General features: G+C 36.5%; 2 protein-coding genes across 2 annotated transcripts; one reads left to right on the plus strand and one right to left on the minus strand.

The window, feature by feature from the left end:
* Window positions 1-49: 49 nt before the first annotated feature.
* Window positions 50-4368, minus strand: LOC112034276 (amino acid transporter AVT6A). Its single transcript, XM_024067098.2, has 5 exons — window positions 3769-4368; window positions 3184-3336; window positions 2351-2554; window positions 989-1454; window positions 50-399 (listed from the first exon to the last, which is right to left on the minus strand). The coding sequence occupies exons 1-5, from the start codon at window positions 4214-4216 to the stop codon at window positions 264-266; spliced, it is 1407 nt and encodes a 468-aa protein (XP_023922866.1). The 5' UTR covers window positions 4217-4368; the 3' UTR covers window positions 50-263.
* A 3066-nt stretch (window positions 4369-7434) lies between these two features.
* On the plus strand, window positions 7435-13411 carry LOC112034274 (putative U-box domain-containing protein 42). The gene is made up of 4 exons (XM_024067095.2): window positions 7435-7753; window positions 8745-9911; window positions 11049-11358; window positions 11654-13411. Exons 1-4 carry the CDS (start codon window positions 7748-7750, stop codon window positions 13246-13248), a joined length of 3078 nt encoding a protein of 1025 aa, XP_023922863.2. The 5' UTR covers window positions 7435-7747; the 3' UTR covers window positions 13249-13411.
* The last annotated feature ends 5757 nt before the right edge of the window (window positions 13412-19168 follow it).

A 19168-nucleotide genomic window follows, 5' to 3' on the forward strand; every position in this document is an offset into this window, starting at 1 on the left:
GACCGGTTTTTAATTGCAAAATTAGAGAATTTCCAGTATGAACAACATATTGAAGATGTAAAGATGGAAGATGTATTAAGGTATAGCATTGTCCATGCCGATGAATTCAACATAAGTGGCAGTCACTTCAGTATTTAGGGACAACGTTACACTCAGAAAACAATTGATTTTTGTATACTGACTTGGTGATGTTTTCTGGATCTATATGGTTGTGCAGTGCAGTATGGGTCCACTATGTTACTACAAGTGAAAACCAAGTGAAATCATACATATGGGTGATTCTCTTTGAATAGGGCATAGGCATCACTATATATTGCCACCATATTTGAAAACACAGCAAGAGCAATCATGAAAACAGATAGTATCTTGTCCTTCTTTGTTGCTATGCCATGACGATCCCTGAAGCAGCAGTAAAAAAGAAAGAAAAAGCAAGTGGATGAGAAAAACTTAAATAGCTCTAAGCCATTTGAAGCAAAGTCATTTATAATATCAGCTTACAGCCTGCGAACCATGTTGATAAAAACTTAACCATAATTCATCAATCTGAGTTCAAGTATTTCACGCCTAACCTAAACATATTTGACCACTAGCCATCTTAAGTAGGTTCTTAATTTTCCTGCAAACACAACGTTGCCAAATGTCAAAGTACCAAAATCAATTGGAAAAACCTTGATAGTAGAAGGCATGTGTGCTAAAAAGGGGACTATGTTAACTTGTCACAAGTGGTCAGGAACATTTGGATTCCTTTCATTAGGGATAAGAGCCCAAACATCAAGTGGACATTGACATGTACAGAGACAGCAAAAGAAATGTTGTATATTAGTAAAATATATGATCTTCCAAGTATTTGTCACCTAAACAGCTTTGCGATTTCCCTTCCATCCATATGCTTCAACCATTAGTGTATTTTAGTATAATTTACTAACTCATGTAGACTGACCTTTATTATAGTTGAAAATGATAACAGGTACCTTTTATAAAGACTTACCTTAAGGCAATGGCTGCAGGAAAGATAAATCCTATCCAAACTGTAGCAGTTGCCCCAGTGAACTGAAAAACATCCCATATGTTGGGTATAAAATTGGCACCCAAGAAAACAAGCAAAAGGAGCCCAATGCTGATCAATCCAAACCTCAGGTTATCTACAACCAAAGGCCTAGCTGAAGGAAAGAGAAGGCCATCCAAATTGAGGCGCAGTGGATAGAAGAGAATTGGGAAAACAAGCATAAGGTGGAGAGCATAGCTAATGCGAACGACATCATTGAGCAAAGAGCCATATGGAATGCCAAGGTTGGTGTTGAAGTTGGCCAGCACATCATCAAGAGTTGAGTCACCAAATAGGAGGAAACCAAAGAAGCTTGTTAGAACGTAGACAATAGAGCACAGAGCCAATGATGTCTGCACAACTGGTCGTATCAGGGAAGAGTCTTCAAGCTCATTGTCTATTGTATGAACTGCATAATCCAGAAAATGAAATCTCTCACAAATTTTATCCATTTTTCCTTGGCAAAAAAAGAAAAAAGAATAATCATTGCAACAGAGGACTCAGTCAATTTGGCAAGGATGATAATTGACTAACACAATATGCTGGCTTAAATTGAACATCTACTTTTCTGGATACATCTTAATTTGGGGTTGGGGTTGGTGGTGGGGGGGAGGAGGAATACCTACAGCTTCTCCCAATTTGACCAGGTCCCCATGAGTAGGACTTCAGCAATAACATAATTGGCAGATCCAAGATGTACTACTACAAGTAAAAGGGGCTTGAATAGAAATCGGTTGTGTTTGAAAGGTTATAAATTGATTGATGAGTCCAATCCTAATACCTTGGGGGGGAGGGGCGGGGGGGGGGGTGTGGTTTGGAAATCAATAACACAGAAAGGAATCCATAGAGTAGAAATTATAATATTTCTAATTCCTCATAAGAACCTGCCTTTAATGGTGAAAATCTAGCACATCAAAGAAAGTTTTCAACACTGTAGTCAAGTTATGGAAAAATCATCAAATTAACAAAATATCAATAAATGAACAAAGTATCAATAAATGAACAAGGAAGTGAGCCTTCCTATTTGTTGATGAAATGACAAGATTTGAGTAAAATCCCTCTACCATAGGCACCCCCCCCTCCCCCCACCAAAAAAAAAATCCACAATTCTGTTATTCTCCTAGCAGGAAGATTAAGGTTCTATTCCAAGATGAATACTTCCTTCACCAGTTTTCACAGAAAGAGCCAAAAACAAAACACACCATTGATCTAGAAAAATATGCCTTCATTCACTATGCATGCAGATGTGTAGAGCAGATGTTTATATTGTAGACTTTCCATTTATGATATGATCAGCTAACATACCGTTAAAGTGGCAAATGAATGCTGTCACAAGAACAGGGACAACTGTGAACAGATTCCAAATAGATGTAATATCCGTAACGTTAGGCAGCAACCTGGGCATCGCAATACTTCCATTAAAAAATTTGATAATTGTGATTCCTGCAGTTATAACTAGAAATACAACGGCCAGTGCAACTGCTAAAGCAGATGAGTATCTCAGTGAATCTGCAAGCATGAAAAGCATGAGTCATTCATCACAAACATGTCAACAATGTAGACATTATAAAAATGCTTGAGCTATTGTTCCATTAGATTACTGGTGGTAGAGATGAAGATGATGTGGATTTTTTGAGCAATGTGTATCGTGTCTGGTATTACTTGCATAAAAGTACATGGAACTTCCAGACTCCTACATTTATTGTGAGAAGGAACAGGACTTGCATTGACGTCTTGCTCAATCTTTTGGTGTTCAGAAACAAGTGATCACATCAAATGCAAGTAGCGTAGGAAGAAACATAATGCTTAGACTTACGAATATAACAGAAAGCGCGAAAGCAAATTAGTCAAATATGTTATATCAATTGTGTGCTTTAAACAGTGACATGAGAACTTAAAAAAAGCTTGTGTGGCAACTCCAATAGAAAAACATGCCTTATGAAATACTCATACAAAAAAAAAATTGGTATTGCAATTATTGTGTAGTAATTTGTTTGACATTGAAGATTACAAATCATGCACCATCGATCTGAAAGTGCCGAGAGAGATGGAGAAACTATCATGGACATGTAGTCTTACACTTTGGATTTAAACTGGTATTTATTAATTCTTACTAGATTAGTGGAGTAGACATTTACCCATCCGCTTAAAGCATGCCAATGGAGTAAATACAGAAATAGTTGTAACAAGAAGAACAAAGGTGCGCCCGTTCCACCAGTGCTCACCAAACCACCCTTCCATTACACCAGCATGGTGAATTCCACTAGAAGACGTCCCAGAGAGAACATCACCTGATTGAAATAGCCAATACAAACCCGCTAATATTATAATTAATCACTGAATTATAAAGAAATCAAGCTATTTAGATAGATAAACAGAGAATTATTGCCCTCCCATTTTAAATTTTATGAGAAGCAACAGAATTCATCAATCTTGACAATTTCATGAGAAATAAAGAATCAGAAATAGATATTGCTGCTTCTGCCAAATCAGCTTCTTAAAACATAACAGGGTGCACCAGCTGACTCTCAGAAATGCCAATAATCCTACTATCTGTAAACACATCTTCTTTACCTTTATATGTTATCAAAATGGAAAATTTTTAAGTTAACTGATTCTTGATCTTCTTCATAAAGTCCATACTATATGTTAAGAGTTAAAAAAGAGTAAAAGCAGAATAAATTCCTCTTATGGTCTAAAAAAACTTAGAAATAAAATATTACCAATGATGATCATGTAAACAATGAGTGTCCCAACATTGTTAACCAAGATACAAATCTGAAGCAGCAACCTCCCAGCACGGCCAAAAGCATCCCTCATGACTTCCCCATAAGACTGAGAGTCTCCCACCCTACTGAATCTCAGCAGCATTTCCAACGAACCCTCTGTCAGTATAGCCACAAACACTATCATACCAATTCCAAGCCCAAGACCCAGCACCTTCATGGTGGCAGGCAGTGCCATAATTCCAGCTCCAATAATAGAAGTGGATATATTAAACACCGAGGCAGTAAATGATGCTCTCTTGGCATCGAATTTGAACTCCTCGGTTGCATGGTTCTTTGGCAACAAGGGTGATTCCTCATTGATGGGTTTTCTTGAATTCTTGGTTTCCTTGTTGTCATTGGTCATGGTTTTTCTTTTTGGTGAAGTAACTACTTTTGTCTCCATAAGAGTACTAGTGGAGCTTTTGTTGTGTGTGGGGGATATGATAAGATACGAATAAAGGAGTAAAATTAGAATAATTGCTAGTCAACTTACCATGAGTATGAGAAAAGCTAATCATGCCATTGCCAGCGTACTCAATTCTCAATTCTTATCCAAATCCAAGAGAGTGTAGCAGCTAGCAGCAACTAGCAAGAGTAAAATTATAATTTGCATATGAATCACGTGTGTAGTGTAATTCACAACCGACAGTTTGTCATTTGTCGTTTTGGCCATAATCTATTGAGAAGAAAAGCTGGTTAGGTTTGTTATTTATTTTTGAGAAGGTGGTTGGTTTCAACTTACAACTAACATAAAGGTTAAAGGTGTCAAGGATTCAAATCCTTCTTATGCTATCGAATTACAAAATAAAAAATAAAAAAGTTGGAAATGTATGATTCACATGTTACTTAGTTTTTTCTCCAAAAAAAAAAAAATGTTAAGTTTAGTTTCTTTGGTGGGTTAGACCGATGTAGTCACATAGGAGTAAAATTCTATTTTCATGATTCAAAAAAAGAAAAAAAAAATTGACCATCTTATAAGCGTTTAAATTAATTATTCTCAATTTTTTGTTTTTTGTTTTTTGCTTTTGTGTTTGTAGTAGTAAGTTGAAATCACTCACCCCACTTACTGTAAGTAAAAAAAAAAAAAAAGGGAAATTAACCTTGGGAGGTATGGGAAAAAATATATTTGGTTAAGTCTGATTCACAGGCCTAGCTTGAAATTATTTTGAATATTAATTTGATTACTCTATTTCTTTCCATTAGATTTGTTGTTATTAAGAATAATGGGCCGACATTTGATAATCCATCACCCAAATACATGGACTAGTCAAAAGTGAAAGCCTTAGCCACAAATAAAAAATGAAAAAAAAGCTTTAATGTATAAAGGGCCGATGGATCTGGGCCTTCAGCCATGCCTCAAGTGAAGTCTTTTGTCCGATTAAGAGCATCCTAAAATCACTATCCGTGTTGAAAAAGTCAGTAGAAGAAGAATAATTTTTATTTTTCCACCTGCTTCAACTTACGCGTTTGATGTGATATATGACAGCACTATAACCTTAAATTATGCATTGCAATTTGCAGCAAAGCCCCGATTAGATAATACAAATTACCGTTTACTGAATAAGAAAAAAAAGCCCAGTCATCTTTTGGGCAATTTCTACACCTGCCTAATGTTTGACTCTTGTTACTCTAATTCATTCATTAACTTGATCTAATAGTCAGACAGGAATTCAGAAATCAACACTGTTAAATGGGTAGCATAACTTCAGAAATTCAATCAACTGAGACTTAATATTGATGGGAATGCTGCTAATTGTTTGCAAGGGACTGACATGGTTCTAAGTGTAGATTGTTTGCCATGAAAGATTGTCTCCAATGGAAGTTGATTAGTCAGCTTGAATAATATAATTATTCTGGATTAGCAAAGAAAGTAACAAAATTGGAGTTGGAAAACAGACCAAATCCGCCAATGACCAACACTAGCGTGAAAGTGATGGTTAGCTGAAACCTGAAACCTGAAACCAAACCAAATGTGATAGTTAGCTGACCAAGTCTGAAGTATAGCACCCCATCAAATTAACACCTTCACCAGGATTATATTAAAAAGGACAAAAAGAAAAATCAATGATCATTGATCGGTGACTTTCCAATGTCATACTAACCCCTTTCTTTTAATTGTCTTCTCCTCCTAATGAAAGTTACCAGTCCAGGTTTTGCAAGATTGGGTGCTCATAAACCAGAAGGTCTTGTGAGAGCAGCTACAATTGGATGTCGGTAGGAGCTTTTCAGAACTTATTTCCTTTTCCTTTTATGTGAACCTCAGTATGAAAGCTCAATGATGCTCTCAATGTTGATGAGCCTTTCGTAGAGATAAAGATTGTAGAATTTATGAATTAGGTTATAGGGTTGAAGTTCTTATAAGCTTATTGTTGATGTTATCTAGATGAATCCTATAGGTAACATAGTTTCTTTATGCATTTTTTTTAAAGTGACATTAGCATGATTAAGCTAGAGTCTTATGAGAGAATTCATTTTGAACTACTCTGAGTAGCTAAAGCACAGCTCATATAATATCTACAGGTGTTTTAGTGCAGTAATAGGAGCAACTAACCTTCATATCTCATATATCTCCTTGGTGGGGAGAATTCCCAAATTTTCATGATTCTCAATTTCATATAATTTGAACTGTGAATAGTGTATTTACTACACTGCACTAATCACATGATCTTTGTAGATTTTCAAAAGTTAATGAGCTTACAGTGAATAACCAAGAGGCTGCAAGCAAGTCTCATTCCCAATCACTGAAAATAAATTTGAAAGCATATTACTGCCGTACAAGGATAGACATATAGTAAATATAGTATTCTTGTCTTTTAAGTTTGTCAACTTGTGAAATTCAGAAAACATCATAGAGATAAAATCCAACATATCTGAAATACTAATAGCTATAACTTATGGAACTTATACATCCGTTATGGATTTATTATAGGGTGATAGTGGAAGTAAATAAATAAGTAGTGAACTGTATTTATAAGGCTGAAAATTGTAAAAATCATTTTAAAATTGTAGGAAAAATTGTATATATTTTTAAGAAAATGACATGGCAGCTGATGTGGCGCAACATGAGAGCAGCAACATTAAACACAACGCTTCAGCTTTTAGTAATATATAGCTTTTAGTAATATATAGCTTTTAGTAATATATATATATAAGTAATGGGCTGGATTTATTATAGGGTGATAGTGGAAGTAAATAAATAAGTAGTGAACTGTATTTATAAGGCTGAAAATTGTAAAAATCATTTTAAAATTGTAGGAAAAATTGTATATATTTTTAAGAAAATGACATGGCAGCTGATGTGGCGCAACATGAGAGCAGCAGTATTAAACGCAACGCTTCAGCTTTTAGTAATATATAGATTCATTCATTAACTTGATCTAATAGTCAGACAGGAATTCAGAAATCAACACTGTTAAATGGGTAGCATAACTTCAGAAATTCAATCAACTGAGACTTAATATTGATGGGAATGCTGCTAATTGTTTGCAAGGGACTGACATGGTTCTAAGTGTAGATTGTTTGCCATGAAAGATTGTCTCCAATGGAAGTTGATTAGTCAGCTTGAATAATATAATTATTCTGGATTAGCAAAGAAAGTAACAAAATTGGAGTTGGAAAACAGACCAAATCCGCCAATGACCAACACTAGCGTGAAAGTGATGGTTAGCTGAAACCTGAAACCTGAAACCAAACCAAATGTGATAGTTAGCTGACCAAGTCTGAAGTATAGCACCCCATCAAATTAACACCTTCACCAGGATTATATTAAAAAGGACAAAAAGAAAAATCAATGATCATTGATCGGTGACTTTCCAATGTCATACTAACCCCTTTCTTTTAATTGTCTTCTCCTCCTAATGAAAGTTACCAGTCCAGGTTTTGCAAGATTGGGTGCTCATAAACCAGAAGGTCTTGTGAGAGCAGCTACAATTGGATGTCGGTAGGAGCTTTTCAGAACTTATTTCCTTTTCCTTTTATGTGAACCTCAGTATGAAAGCTCAATGATGCTCTCAATGTTGATGAGCCTTTCGTAGAGATAAAGATTGTAGAATGTATGAATTAGGTTATAGGGTTGAAGTTCTTATAAGCTTATTGTTGATGTTATCTAGATGAATCCTATAGGTAACATAGTTTCTTTATGCATTTTTTTTAAAGTGACATTAGCATGATTAAGCTAGAGTCTTATGAGAGAATTCATTTTGAACTACTCTGAGTAGCTAAAGCACAGCTCATATAATATCTACAGGTGTTTTAGTGCAGTAATAGGAGCAACTAACCTTCATATCTCATATATCTCCTTGGTGGGGAGAATTCCCAAATTTTCATGATTCTCAATTTCATATAATTTGAACTGTGAATAGTGTATTTACTACACTGCACTAATCACATGATCTTTGTAGATTTTCAAAAGTTAATGAGCTTACAGTGAATAACCAAGAGGCTGCAAGCAAGTCTCATTCCCAATCACTGAAAATAAATTTGAAAGCATATTACTGCCGTACAAGGATAGACATATAGTAAATATAGTATTCTTGTCTTTTAAGTTTGTCAACTTGTGAAATTCAGAAAACATCATAGAGATAAAATCCAACATATCTGAAATACTAATAGCTATAACTTATGGAACTTATACATCCGTTAAAATATTTTGTGTCATGCCAGTTTGTGTTGTGATTTTTTGGACTTTTTTACATGAAGTTCTGATCTTAATCTGTATTAGATTAATTATTTTTTTAATTTCTGAAGAACACAAGTTACAAATATGCTTTTAGCACAATGTACCATTAGTGGGGAACCTATACCTGACCTTGTTTGAATTGAGTGAAGACAGAATAGGGGAATCTTATCACTGCCTTCGTAAAAATAGGTTCCTTAACCTGAAGACTGATGAGTACAGTGAATGTTTAATAATTTGTCATTCATTTATACAGCTGAAGGAAGATGCAACGCCAATTTTAAATCTTGCGGAATCCTTGTTGGCATCCATTTCAGGGATTATGACAGCAGTTGTATGCATAGAGAAAGAACATGAAAACTTCATTGAATTTGGATGCTACCTTTACAGGGCTTCTCTGGCCATAATGGAGTTGCTCAAAGCAGAGAATTCACCAGAAAATGCAATAGAGATTCTACAAACACTATCCCTAAACGTTGACTTGGCCAAGGATCTTGTGAAGAGATGCCAAGAAGTCATTGATGCAATTTCAGATAATGAACTAGGAAGCATTATAGCACAGCTTAAGGGGGTGATAAATAACACAGGAGAATCCCTGAGCTTGCTACCATCTTCCACCTTTGGAGACCAAGAATATGTAAAAGTTGCTATTAGGTCATTATCAAATGAGATGCAGAAAGCTCAATTTGGAATTGGCCAAACTCTTGCGGTTAACACCAAGCAGCATGATACAAGGACATTGTCTTTGAAGAAGCAACTGAAGGAGGAACCAGCACCACAAGAGACAGATCTCTATCCCATTAATGTTGATGTTTCTATAAACGATCATCAATTCTTGAATATGCCTCAAAAAATTGAGGCAGTAAGGAGCAGAAGTTCTGACGTCACTAGAAAACCTGGAAACATGAACAGATCCTTAAACACATTGCCAAAGGCGACTCAGTACATGGAGCCTCTTTATGAAACTTTCTTTTGCCCACTAGGAAAGAAGATCATGGACAATCCAGTCACCATAGAAACCGGAGTAACCTATGAAAGGAATGAAATTACTGAATGGTTTGAGAAGTTTGAAAAATCAGAGGACATTTTCTGCCCACTCACAGGGCAGAAGCTAGTGAGTAGGGCTTTCAACACAAACAAAGCTCTGAAGTCTACAATAGAGGAATGGCTGGAAAGGAATGAAGCATCTAGGATCAAGGTAGCACGGACAGCTTTGTCTTTAGCCAGTTCAAAGGATATGGTACTGGAAGCAATAAAAGATTTGCAAACTATCTGCCAGAGGAAAAGATACAATAAGGTACAGGTTCGCAGTGTTGGACTAATGCCATCTCTCATTAAGTTTCTGGAGTACAAAGACAGAGATGTTAGATGTGCAGCAATGGAAGTATTACAACTATTGTCAGAGGATGATGATGAAAATAAGGTTTTAGCTCTTCACAGTTCTCTGATTTCAATATTATATTAACTAAGACCCACGCAATGCATGGGAATAGATAATTATTTCATAGTTATAGTATAATATATAATTTTTTTCTCTAAATTGTGGAAAATAATTTTTTCTCCCCAAAAATTAAACAATTTCTAAAATGAACAAAACTTAGTTTTCAACCAGTACTCCAAAAACTTATTCCAATCAGCCAACCAAATTAATTAAAAATAATGGAAAAAACAGCAGCAACAACACCAACAATAACATAGAAGAACCTAAAAAGCTAAACCAGAGACACCCATTAATCCTATGATCAAGAAAACAACTAGCAAAAACCAAAAATAGAAAATCTCATAATTTGCAAAAAAACAAAAATAGCAAACCTCATAATATTGGCAACATATTCGCTCCCACACTCACCGTCACATTGCCCATTAAAACTAACCCCCTAGAAAAATTCAACTCAGGAACAACAACACAATTACAATTAATCTTCTAATACTTTTCTGATTCATAGGCTGTTTTCAAATTTGTTATTGTACTAAATTAATGTATTTAGAATTATTTAAAAATAATAACAGATTAGACGTAGATGTTGATGTCGCTCAACTTGAGCATAGTAACAATAAATGCTACACTTCAACTTTTAAATATATATAGATAATGAAAAACAATATGATGAATAGGAACTTAACCTATAGTCTTAGGTATGTTTTTGTTTGTCAAAATTATGAACACAGAAATGGTGACTTTATAGGAGACAAAACTTAGTCTCAATCAGTTGTATGACAAAACAAGGCCTGCCATTGTGGTCAGTTATAGATATTTAATGAATTTTTGGAAGTATACTTTGCTACCCTATTAGTGTGGCGGGGAACCTCAGCTGCAATTATCTAGACCTGAGATTGAACCAAGCAGACCAATCTTTATCTGCAACTTCCATTCATGAACTTTAAACCTATTTGAACAAGCACTAATTTTTCAAGGATTCTAGATGTGCATTTGGCTTTCTATTATTGGTGTCTTGTTTATATCTATCTACTGTGAGTATTTGCACTTAATGACTTCACCAAAAGTGAAAACCATATCTTATTCTTAGATATATGTAATCTTTGGTGGTTAATTTTGCAGGAAATGATCTCTAAAACAATGAATATTTCAACAATAATTGATATGCTGTCAAGTAGTCACCAACCAATAAGGCATGCATCCCTGCAGTTCTTGCTTGAGCTCTCAAAATCCCTATCTTTGTGTGAGAAAATTGGGTCAGTTCCTGGGGGAATTCTAATGCTGATCAATATTAAATACAAACATTCAATTGATGCATTTGCTTCAGAAAAAGCAGATGGAACCTTAAGGAACCTAGAGAAGGTGCCAAATAACATTAAGCACATGGCAGAATGTGGACACTTGGAACCCCTTTTAGATCATCTTACTGAAGGTAATGCTCAAAACTTCTTCTCAGTCTTTCCAAGCTACCTCCAAGTAATTAAAAATAAAAATGTTTTGAAACAGAACAAATAAGACATTCAAAGCTATATTTAAGAGAAACATAGTTACAGAACAAGAGTAGCAGCTAAATTATACAGAAATTGAAGAAACTGAAAATGTATTTGGACTTTTGTTATGAACCATTTGTATAACTCCAAAGAGATCATATACTAACGGCATAGTTTGTAGAAAGCCATATGCTCTAACCAAAAGTAATGCTGACAAAAAATGAATCCAATAAACAGGTTGTGAAGAAATGAAGATGGAAATGGCAAGTTACCTTGGGGAAATTGTTCTTGGACATGACAGCAAAACCTTTGTGGCTGTGAGGGCTTCCCCCCATCTTGTAAAAATGGTTCAGAGTGGAAACAGTCTGAGCAGAACCGCAGCATTTAAAGCTCTGGCTCAGATCTCATCCTACCAGCCAAATGCAAAAATACTTGCAGAAGCTGGAGTAGTTAAAATAATGGCTGAAGAGATGTTCAGTAGGACGATCTATGATGAGCCTATGAACTCAAAAATAGAAGCAGCAGCAATACTAGCAAATATATTCGAGTCTGAGCTTGAGCTTGAGAAGCTCCAAGTGAATAATCATGGCCACACTATAACTTCTGACTATGTGGTCTACAACATCTTTGACATGCTGAAGAACTCAACCCCTGATAAACTCAACATCTATCTTATCAGAATTATCTTATGCCTGACAAAGACCCAAAAATCAATAGCCACCATTGTCTCAGTGGTCAAAACGACTGAAGCAAGCCACACCCTGACTGAACTCATCAATAATCCACATGATGATCTTGCCATAACAACAATTAAGCTGCTGTGTACACTTTCACCCTACATGGGCCACACACTAGCTGAAAGACTCTGCAAAACTGGAGGCCAACCTGAGAGCCTATTCCAGAGTCCTAATGAAATAAACCAAATCACAGAGAGACATGCAGTTTCAGCAAAATATGTGGCAAAACTCCCCCACCAAAACCTAACGCTAAACCTAGCCATTCTGAGCAAGAATGCAGTCCCTACAATCCTAAAAACAATCAATCAAATCCAAAGAAGTGGAACAAGATCAAGCAGGTATGCAAGTGATTATTTAGAAGGCTTAGTGGGCACTCTAGTCAGATTCACAACAACACTATATGAACCTCAGATATTGTTTCTAGCAAGAAACTACAATTTCACATCAGTGTTCACAGAGCTGCTCATAAAAACATCTAGTGATGAAGTTCAGAGGTTATCAGCAATTGGGTTGGAAAATCTCTCATCACAGTCGATAAATCTGTCAAAAGCACCTCAAATTAAGAGAACCAAGTTTGTGAAGTTGTTCTACTTACCCAAGTTCCTATCTTTTGGTTCATCGAAGAGGAGGAAACTACCGGGTTGCCCAGTTCACAGAGGGGCTTGTTCTTCACAGAACACATTCTGTTTAGTTGATGCAAAGGCAGTTGAGAGGCTGTTGGCTTGTTTGGACCACGAGAATGTTGAAGTAGTTGAAGCTGCATTGTCAGCTATAATTACATTGCTAGATGAAAAAGTTGATGTGGACAAGAGTGTGAGCATGTTGAGTGAAGTAAATGCTGTACAACGTGTTCTAAATTTGGTGAAAGAGCACCAGCAAGAGGGTCTATGGCAAAAGTCACTTTGGGTGATTGACAAGTTCTTGATGAAAGGTGGGGACAAGTCTGCTTCGGATATATCACAGGATAGGTTGTTGCCTGCAACATTGGTGAATGCTTTCCATCATGGGGATGGCAAAACGAGGGAGATGGCTGAGAAGATTTTGAGGCATTTGAATAAGATGCCAAATTCCTCTACTTCCAACTATACCATGTAAAATCGTCCCTTTTCCTTTCTCTTCTTTATGGTCTTATTGTAATGCTGCTATTGACAAAGTTGTTAAGAATATAAAGTGAGAAAGAGAAAGCCGGAATAGTTTGTATATTGATGTATATTATGTGTCTACGACACTATACAATAGAGATCCTTATATACGCTAAGTATGTGTAAAGTACAAGTAATATGAGTATATTACAAGATACAAACACAATATACTAGGCTAAGCCTGATGGGCTAGGTTAGACTAACCTATATACTAACACCCCCCCTCAAACTTGAGGTGGAAAGGAGGAAGCCAATTGGGGTTTGGATATAAGATCTCGAAGACAACCAAGTGGGTGAGTTTTGGTGAAGATATCAGCAAGTTGGTTGGTAGAGGTGATAGGCCAAGAATATATTGACCCCTCGGTGTCACTCAAGGTAGTAGAAAGGGCTTTGCTTTTCCCAATGGTCTTGAGATAAGTTGGACATCCTTGTTTCATATGTCCAAAGCCTTGACACTCGAAGCATTTTAGTCTGGAGGGAACAATGTATTGACCGCCATCCCTAACATCCTTCTTCCCTTTATCTTGTCTCTTAAACTGTGAAGAACTGGATTGCTTACGGTCTTTGTCGAATCCTTTCGCATTGGCATTCTTCATGAAATTTTTGAATTGCCCTGTGATATAAGATTTCATCTTAGAATCTTCATCATCCGAAGACTCATCGGTGTCACTGCTTTTGGCCTTCAGTGCCATGCTCTTGCTCTTGCTTGATTTCTCGATCCTAGACAAACCCAATTCATAGGTTTGCAGGTTGCTAATCGGCTCTGTCAAAGGCATTTGATCAATTTCCTTTGATTCCTTAAGTGATCTTGGCATGGAATCTCTCTAGAAGAGATTTGAGCACCTTTCTAACAATCTCGGGTTCGAGAATGGTTTCTCTAAGATTAAATGTAGAGTTCACTATGTCCTTGAGCTTGGCATAGAACTCATCAAATGACTCATCCTCCTTCATCTTAATCTCTTCAAAGTTTGTAGTAAACCTTTGAAGTTTTGAATCCTTAACAACCTTAGTTCCTTTATAGGTTGTCTAGAGGATAGTCCATGCTTCCTTAGCAGTTTCAATTGAGAATATTTTCTTGAACTTTTCATTGGTGGCCGCACTAAATAAAGCATTCAATGCTCTACTATTGAAGTTTGCCACTTTGATCTTAGCATCATCCCAATCAGCTAGCACTTCCTTTAGCTTGGTCTAGCCTATTTCCATAGGTTGTCACACCTTTTCATCTAAAGATTACAAGAAAACTCTCATGCGTACTTTCTAGTATACATAGTTAATGCCATTAAATAAAGGAGGTATAATTAAAGATTGTCCTTTATCCATGACAAACAGGGGTTAATAGATCACACAACAAAAATTAACCCTAATCAGAGTGTGCCTGTTTTGATATCATTTGATAGGCTAAGAATGTATTAACCCATTGGGTAAATTAACCAATTAATTAAGTCAATTTAACATGCAATACGCATGGTAGTACAAACAAATCACCAAATAACTAAATGTAGCGGAAATTAAATTTGACATGAGTGATTTGTTTACGAATGTGAAAAACTACTAAGGCAAAATCCTATCGGGTGAATTTAAAGTCACTACTCTTGAGAATCCACTATTATCAAAACAAGTTGTTACAAGTAAAGGAATTCCAGTACCTTATACCAACTTACAGTTGAACCTTTATCTTAATACACAATTAGACTTGTAATATAGTGACAATTTCTCATTTCAATGCATGGCTCCAAGTACATGACTAACCAATCGATGCACAAATACCAATACATGACTAACACACCAACTTGAGAAAGATGTTGGCTGTAAAGTTCTTCAATTCATCGACAAGATGAAGGTTAAGAAGATCCTTGGTCACAAAACCCTATGACGTACAAATACAGCAGTTTCTTCAAGAGAAAGATGAACTAGGGTAGATTGTCTTTGGTCACAACATGCATGTAACAACAAGTGCAACAACCTTATGAAGACCTTTAAAATAATCCTTATATATGTCTAGGGTTGTGAGAAAAGAAAACCTAAACACATAACTTGGATGTGCGTGAAAAGTAGATTTGGAAATCTGAATTTCGTAATTCTCGATAGATACATCTGTCAAGCTATTTGCCAAGCTTCAAATATTAAATTTCGATAGATACATCTGTTGAGGTTTAATGAACTACACTTCTTCACTTGATTCTTGGACAGATTTACATAGGTTCAATACTTAGACTTGAACTCTTGTTCCTTGAAGTATTAAACATATCCTAAATCTACCAAATTACAAGTAAAGTGCGTTTTGTCAAAAGATTAGTCAATTCTATATGACATATGCTCATAACATATTTCACATATGTCCTTACAAGAGGAAATGGAGAACAATTGGAGATTGCCTTTTTTGAGATGCTAGCAAGTGATGTGGAAGTCGATCTCAATGTGCTTGGTGCATTCATGGAAGACATCGTTATGAGCAATGTAGATAGCACTAAGATTATCACAATAAAGAGGAGTGACAGTGGGCTGTGGAGTATCCATATCAGCTAAGAGCCATCAAAGCTAAACAAGCTCACAAGTGGTGTTAGTAAGGGCACTATATTCAACCTCGGTACTAGAAAGGGAAACCACATCTTGCTTCTTGCTATGCCATGAGACAAGAGAAGTACCCAACAAGAAACAAAAACCTGTGATGGAGCATCGATCAGTTGGATTACTTGCCCAATCCGTATCTAAATAAGCATGGGGCTTGAGAGAAGACCAAGAGGAGTAGTGAAGACCATGATAAAGTGTGCCCTTGATGTATCAGAGAATTTGAAGAACGAAAACATAGTGGACAGAATGAGCGGGTGTCCATGAACTTACTAACCATACTTATAGCATGTGAAATATCCAAGCGAGTGACAGTGAGATAGATCAGACTACTAACCAACTGACGGTAACGAGTAGCATTTGATATAGGTTCACCATCTAAGGGAGTGAGCTTGGCATTAAATTCCAGGGGAGTGGAAACAGTTTTGTTGTCTGTGATACCGGCTTTGGAGAGAAGATCAGAAGCATATTTAGCTTGAGAAAGATAGTATCCATTAGAAGATGAAGTAACCTCAAGCCAAAGAAAATAGCTGAGAGTGCCTAGATCTTTCATCTCAAAATGCTAACTAAGGAAGTGTTGAAGAGAATGGATACCTGTAGAGTCATCTCCAGTAATAATCATGTCATCAACATAAAGAACAATAAGAGTGATACTAGCAGAGGATCTTCAGATGAAAAGAGCAGTGTCATGAGGACTCAAAGTGAAACGTTGTTGAGTAATAATTGAACTAAAATTTTCAAACCAAGCCTGAGTAGCCTACTTGAGGCCATAAAGAGCACAGTGTAGGCAACAAACTTGACGGCCTGAGTGCGTATAGCTAGGGGGTGGTTGCATGTACACTTCTTATTGGAGGTCTCCATTGAGGAAAGCATTCTTCACATCCATTTGATAAAGAGGCCAACAACGAACAGGCCACAACAATGAGACATTTAACAGATGTAAGGCGAGCAACATGAGCAAATGTTCTCTCATAGTCAATGCCATATTCTTGAATAAAGCTCTTGGAAACTAGGCGAGCTTTGTATCGTTCAATAAATCCATTAGCCTTGGTCTTGATCTTGTAAACCTACCTATAACTTACTACAGACTGACTAGAAGGCAAATCAACCATATCCCAAGTGTGATTTTTGTGAAGGACATCTAGTTCTTCGGATATAGCTTACTGCCAAAGAGGGTCATTATGGGCCTCATGATAGGTGTGAGGCTCATAAAGGGTAGCAAGAGCAAAAAAGCAGTAATAATTAGTGAGATAAGAAGGAGGAACATTTACCGAAGTAGAGTGATGAAGGTCAAGACCAATAGAAGGCTCAAAAGATAGTGGTGCCACAGGATCCAAGATAGGAGGGTTATGTGCTAGGGACAAAATCAGAGATGATTCATCTAGAGAGGTAGTCGATGTTGAAAATCCTCCACAAGTTCAAGATAAATAGGGAGGAAAAGATCAGTAAAAATGGAAGACTTTGAGGAAGAGGACATAGGAAACTGTTGAAGACTTGTGAAAGGACAATGTTCTCAAAACTTAACATAATGGGAGACACGAAGACAATGAGTTATGGAATCATAGCAGTGAAATCCCTTTTGGGATACACCAAAGCCAAAGAAGTAATAGAGTTGAGCATTGAAGCTTTTTCTGTTCATGATGAGGAAGAGAGACAAAACAAGCACAACCAAAAACCCGAAGAGAGGAGTAGTCAAGGGTTTAACCATAGAGGAGATCGAAGGGTGATTTGTTGTGTGTGGTCGGTGAATAAATACGATTAATGGTGTAAATCGTAGTGAGTGTTGCCTCACCTCAAAAGTATTAGGAATAGAGGCAGAAATGAGAAGGGCGCGGACAACATCAAGAATGTGTCGATGTTTTCATTCTACAGTACCATTTTGTTGAGAGATGTAAGGACAAGACTGGTGAGGGAGGGTACCATTTCTATCCAAAAAGGATAGGCAAAATTTATCATTATATTCTTGAGCATTATCTAAATGAAAGATCTTAACAGTGCGATTAAACTATGTTTCAATCATTTTATGAAATGTTTGATAAATAGACACAAGTTCAAACCTATGGTGAAGTAGATAAATCTAAGTATATTGAGAAAAATCATCCACAAATATGACAAAATATCTAGATCCCCCTTTAGTGGGAATTGGTGCAGGACCCCGAATATAAGAATGTATAAGATTAAAAGGTGTAGAAGAAAAAGAGTCACAAAAATTAATAGGCAATTTTGTTTGTTTGCCAAAATGACAAGAAGTACAATCAAATTTTGGAAACTAAACTGAACCCAAATGACCTTGAAAAGCTAACAACTGAAGACAAGATAATGATGTATGACCAAGATGAGCATGCCATAAATCAGGTGAAGAGGGTGGCAGTAGTAGCAGCAACAAAAACAACTTGTGAAGGAATCTTCAAGTCGTGAACCTCAAACATATGTCCAACCTTATGGCTTGTCCCAAGAACTTGACTCGTCTGGGGATCTTGCACATCTACACCACGATTAATAAATAAAATATCTACTCCAAATTCACAAAGTTGACCAACAGAAAGCAAATTGAGGGAAAATTTTGGAATATAAAAAAGTGTCACTAAGGGATAAACTAGGAGAAGAGATTGTTCCTTTATGATTAACAAGCGTAGGAGTTCCATTAGTAGTGTAAAATAGATGGAATGTGCTAAGGGTGTCTTATCAGAGAATTGTGATTCATCAAAGGTCATGGTTACAACATGTAGTATAAAAAAACCAAGAATGTTTATCTGAGATGATAGAAAAGGAAGTGGAAGTTTGGGATAAAACTTGTTGAACTACTACCTCAATATTAGCAGTAGAAAGTGAGGAAGCTAAAGATGGACTTGTAGGAACCAATAGATCTGAGGGACACATAGCAGTTGCCCAAGGAAGAGCAGCTTTGTTCTACTCTTGCATGAATTTCTACAGTTTGCTACAAACAGAGATAGCACGGCCTTTGGCATGACAAAACTCGTAGCAAGTACCTTTGGAAGATTGAGAGGTGGGATGCCCAGAGGTTATTCGTGGATGAGCAGTAAATGTAGCAATGTGAGGCTGTGGGAGAGGAGAGAGTGTAGTCAACAGATGGTCAGAGGATGACATGTGATAAGTAGGCTAACGGTTCTCCTCGGAGATGAACTCCTTGATTGTAGCATCCAGAGAAGGAGTAGGAGACTGGCTAAGTAGAAAAGTCCTAGTAGGCTTAAAATCCTCATGTAAACTCATCATGAAATGCATAAATTCATCATAGTCCTGATATTTGGCAAATAGCTTAATGTCCTTAGGATACAATAGTGAAG

The sequence above is a fragment of the Quercus suber genome, unplaced genomic scaffold (genome assembly GCF_002906115.3).
Source record: "Quercus suber isolate HL8 unplaced genomic scaffold, Cork oak 2.0 scaffold_965, whole genome shotgun sequence".
Taxonomy (NCBI): Eukaryota; Viridiplantae; Streptophyta; class Magnoliopsida; order Fagales; family Fagaceae; genus Quercus; species Quercus suber.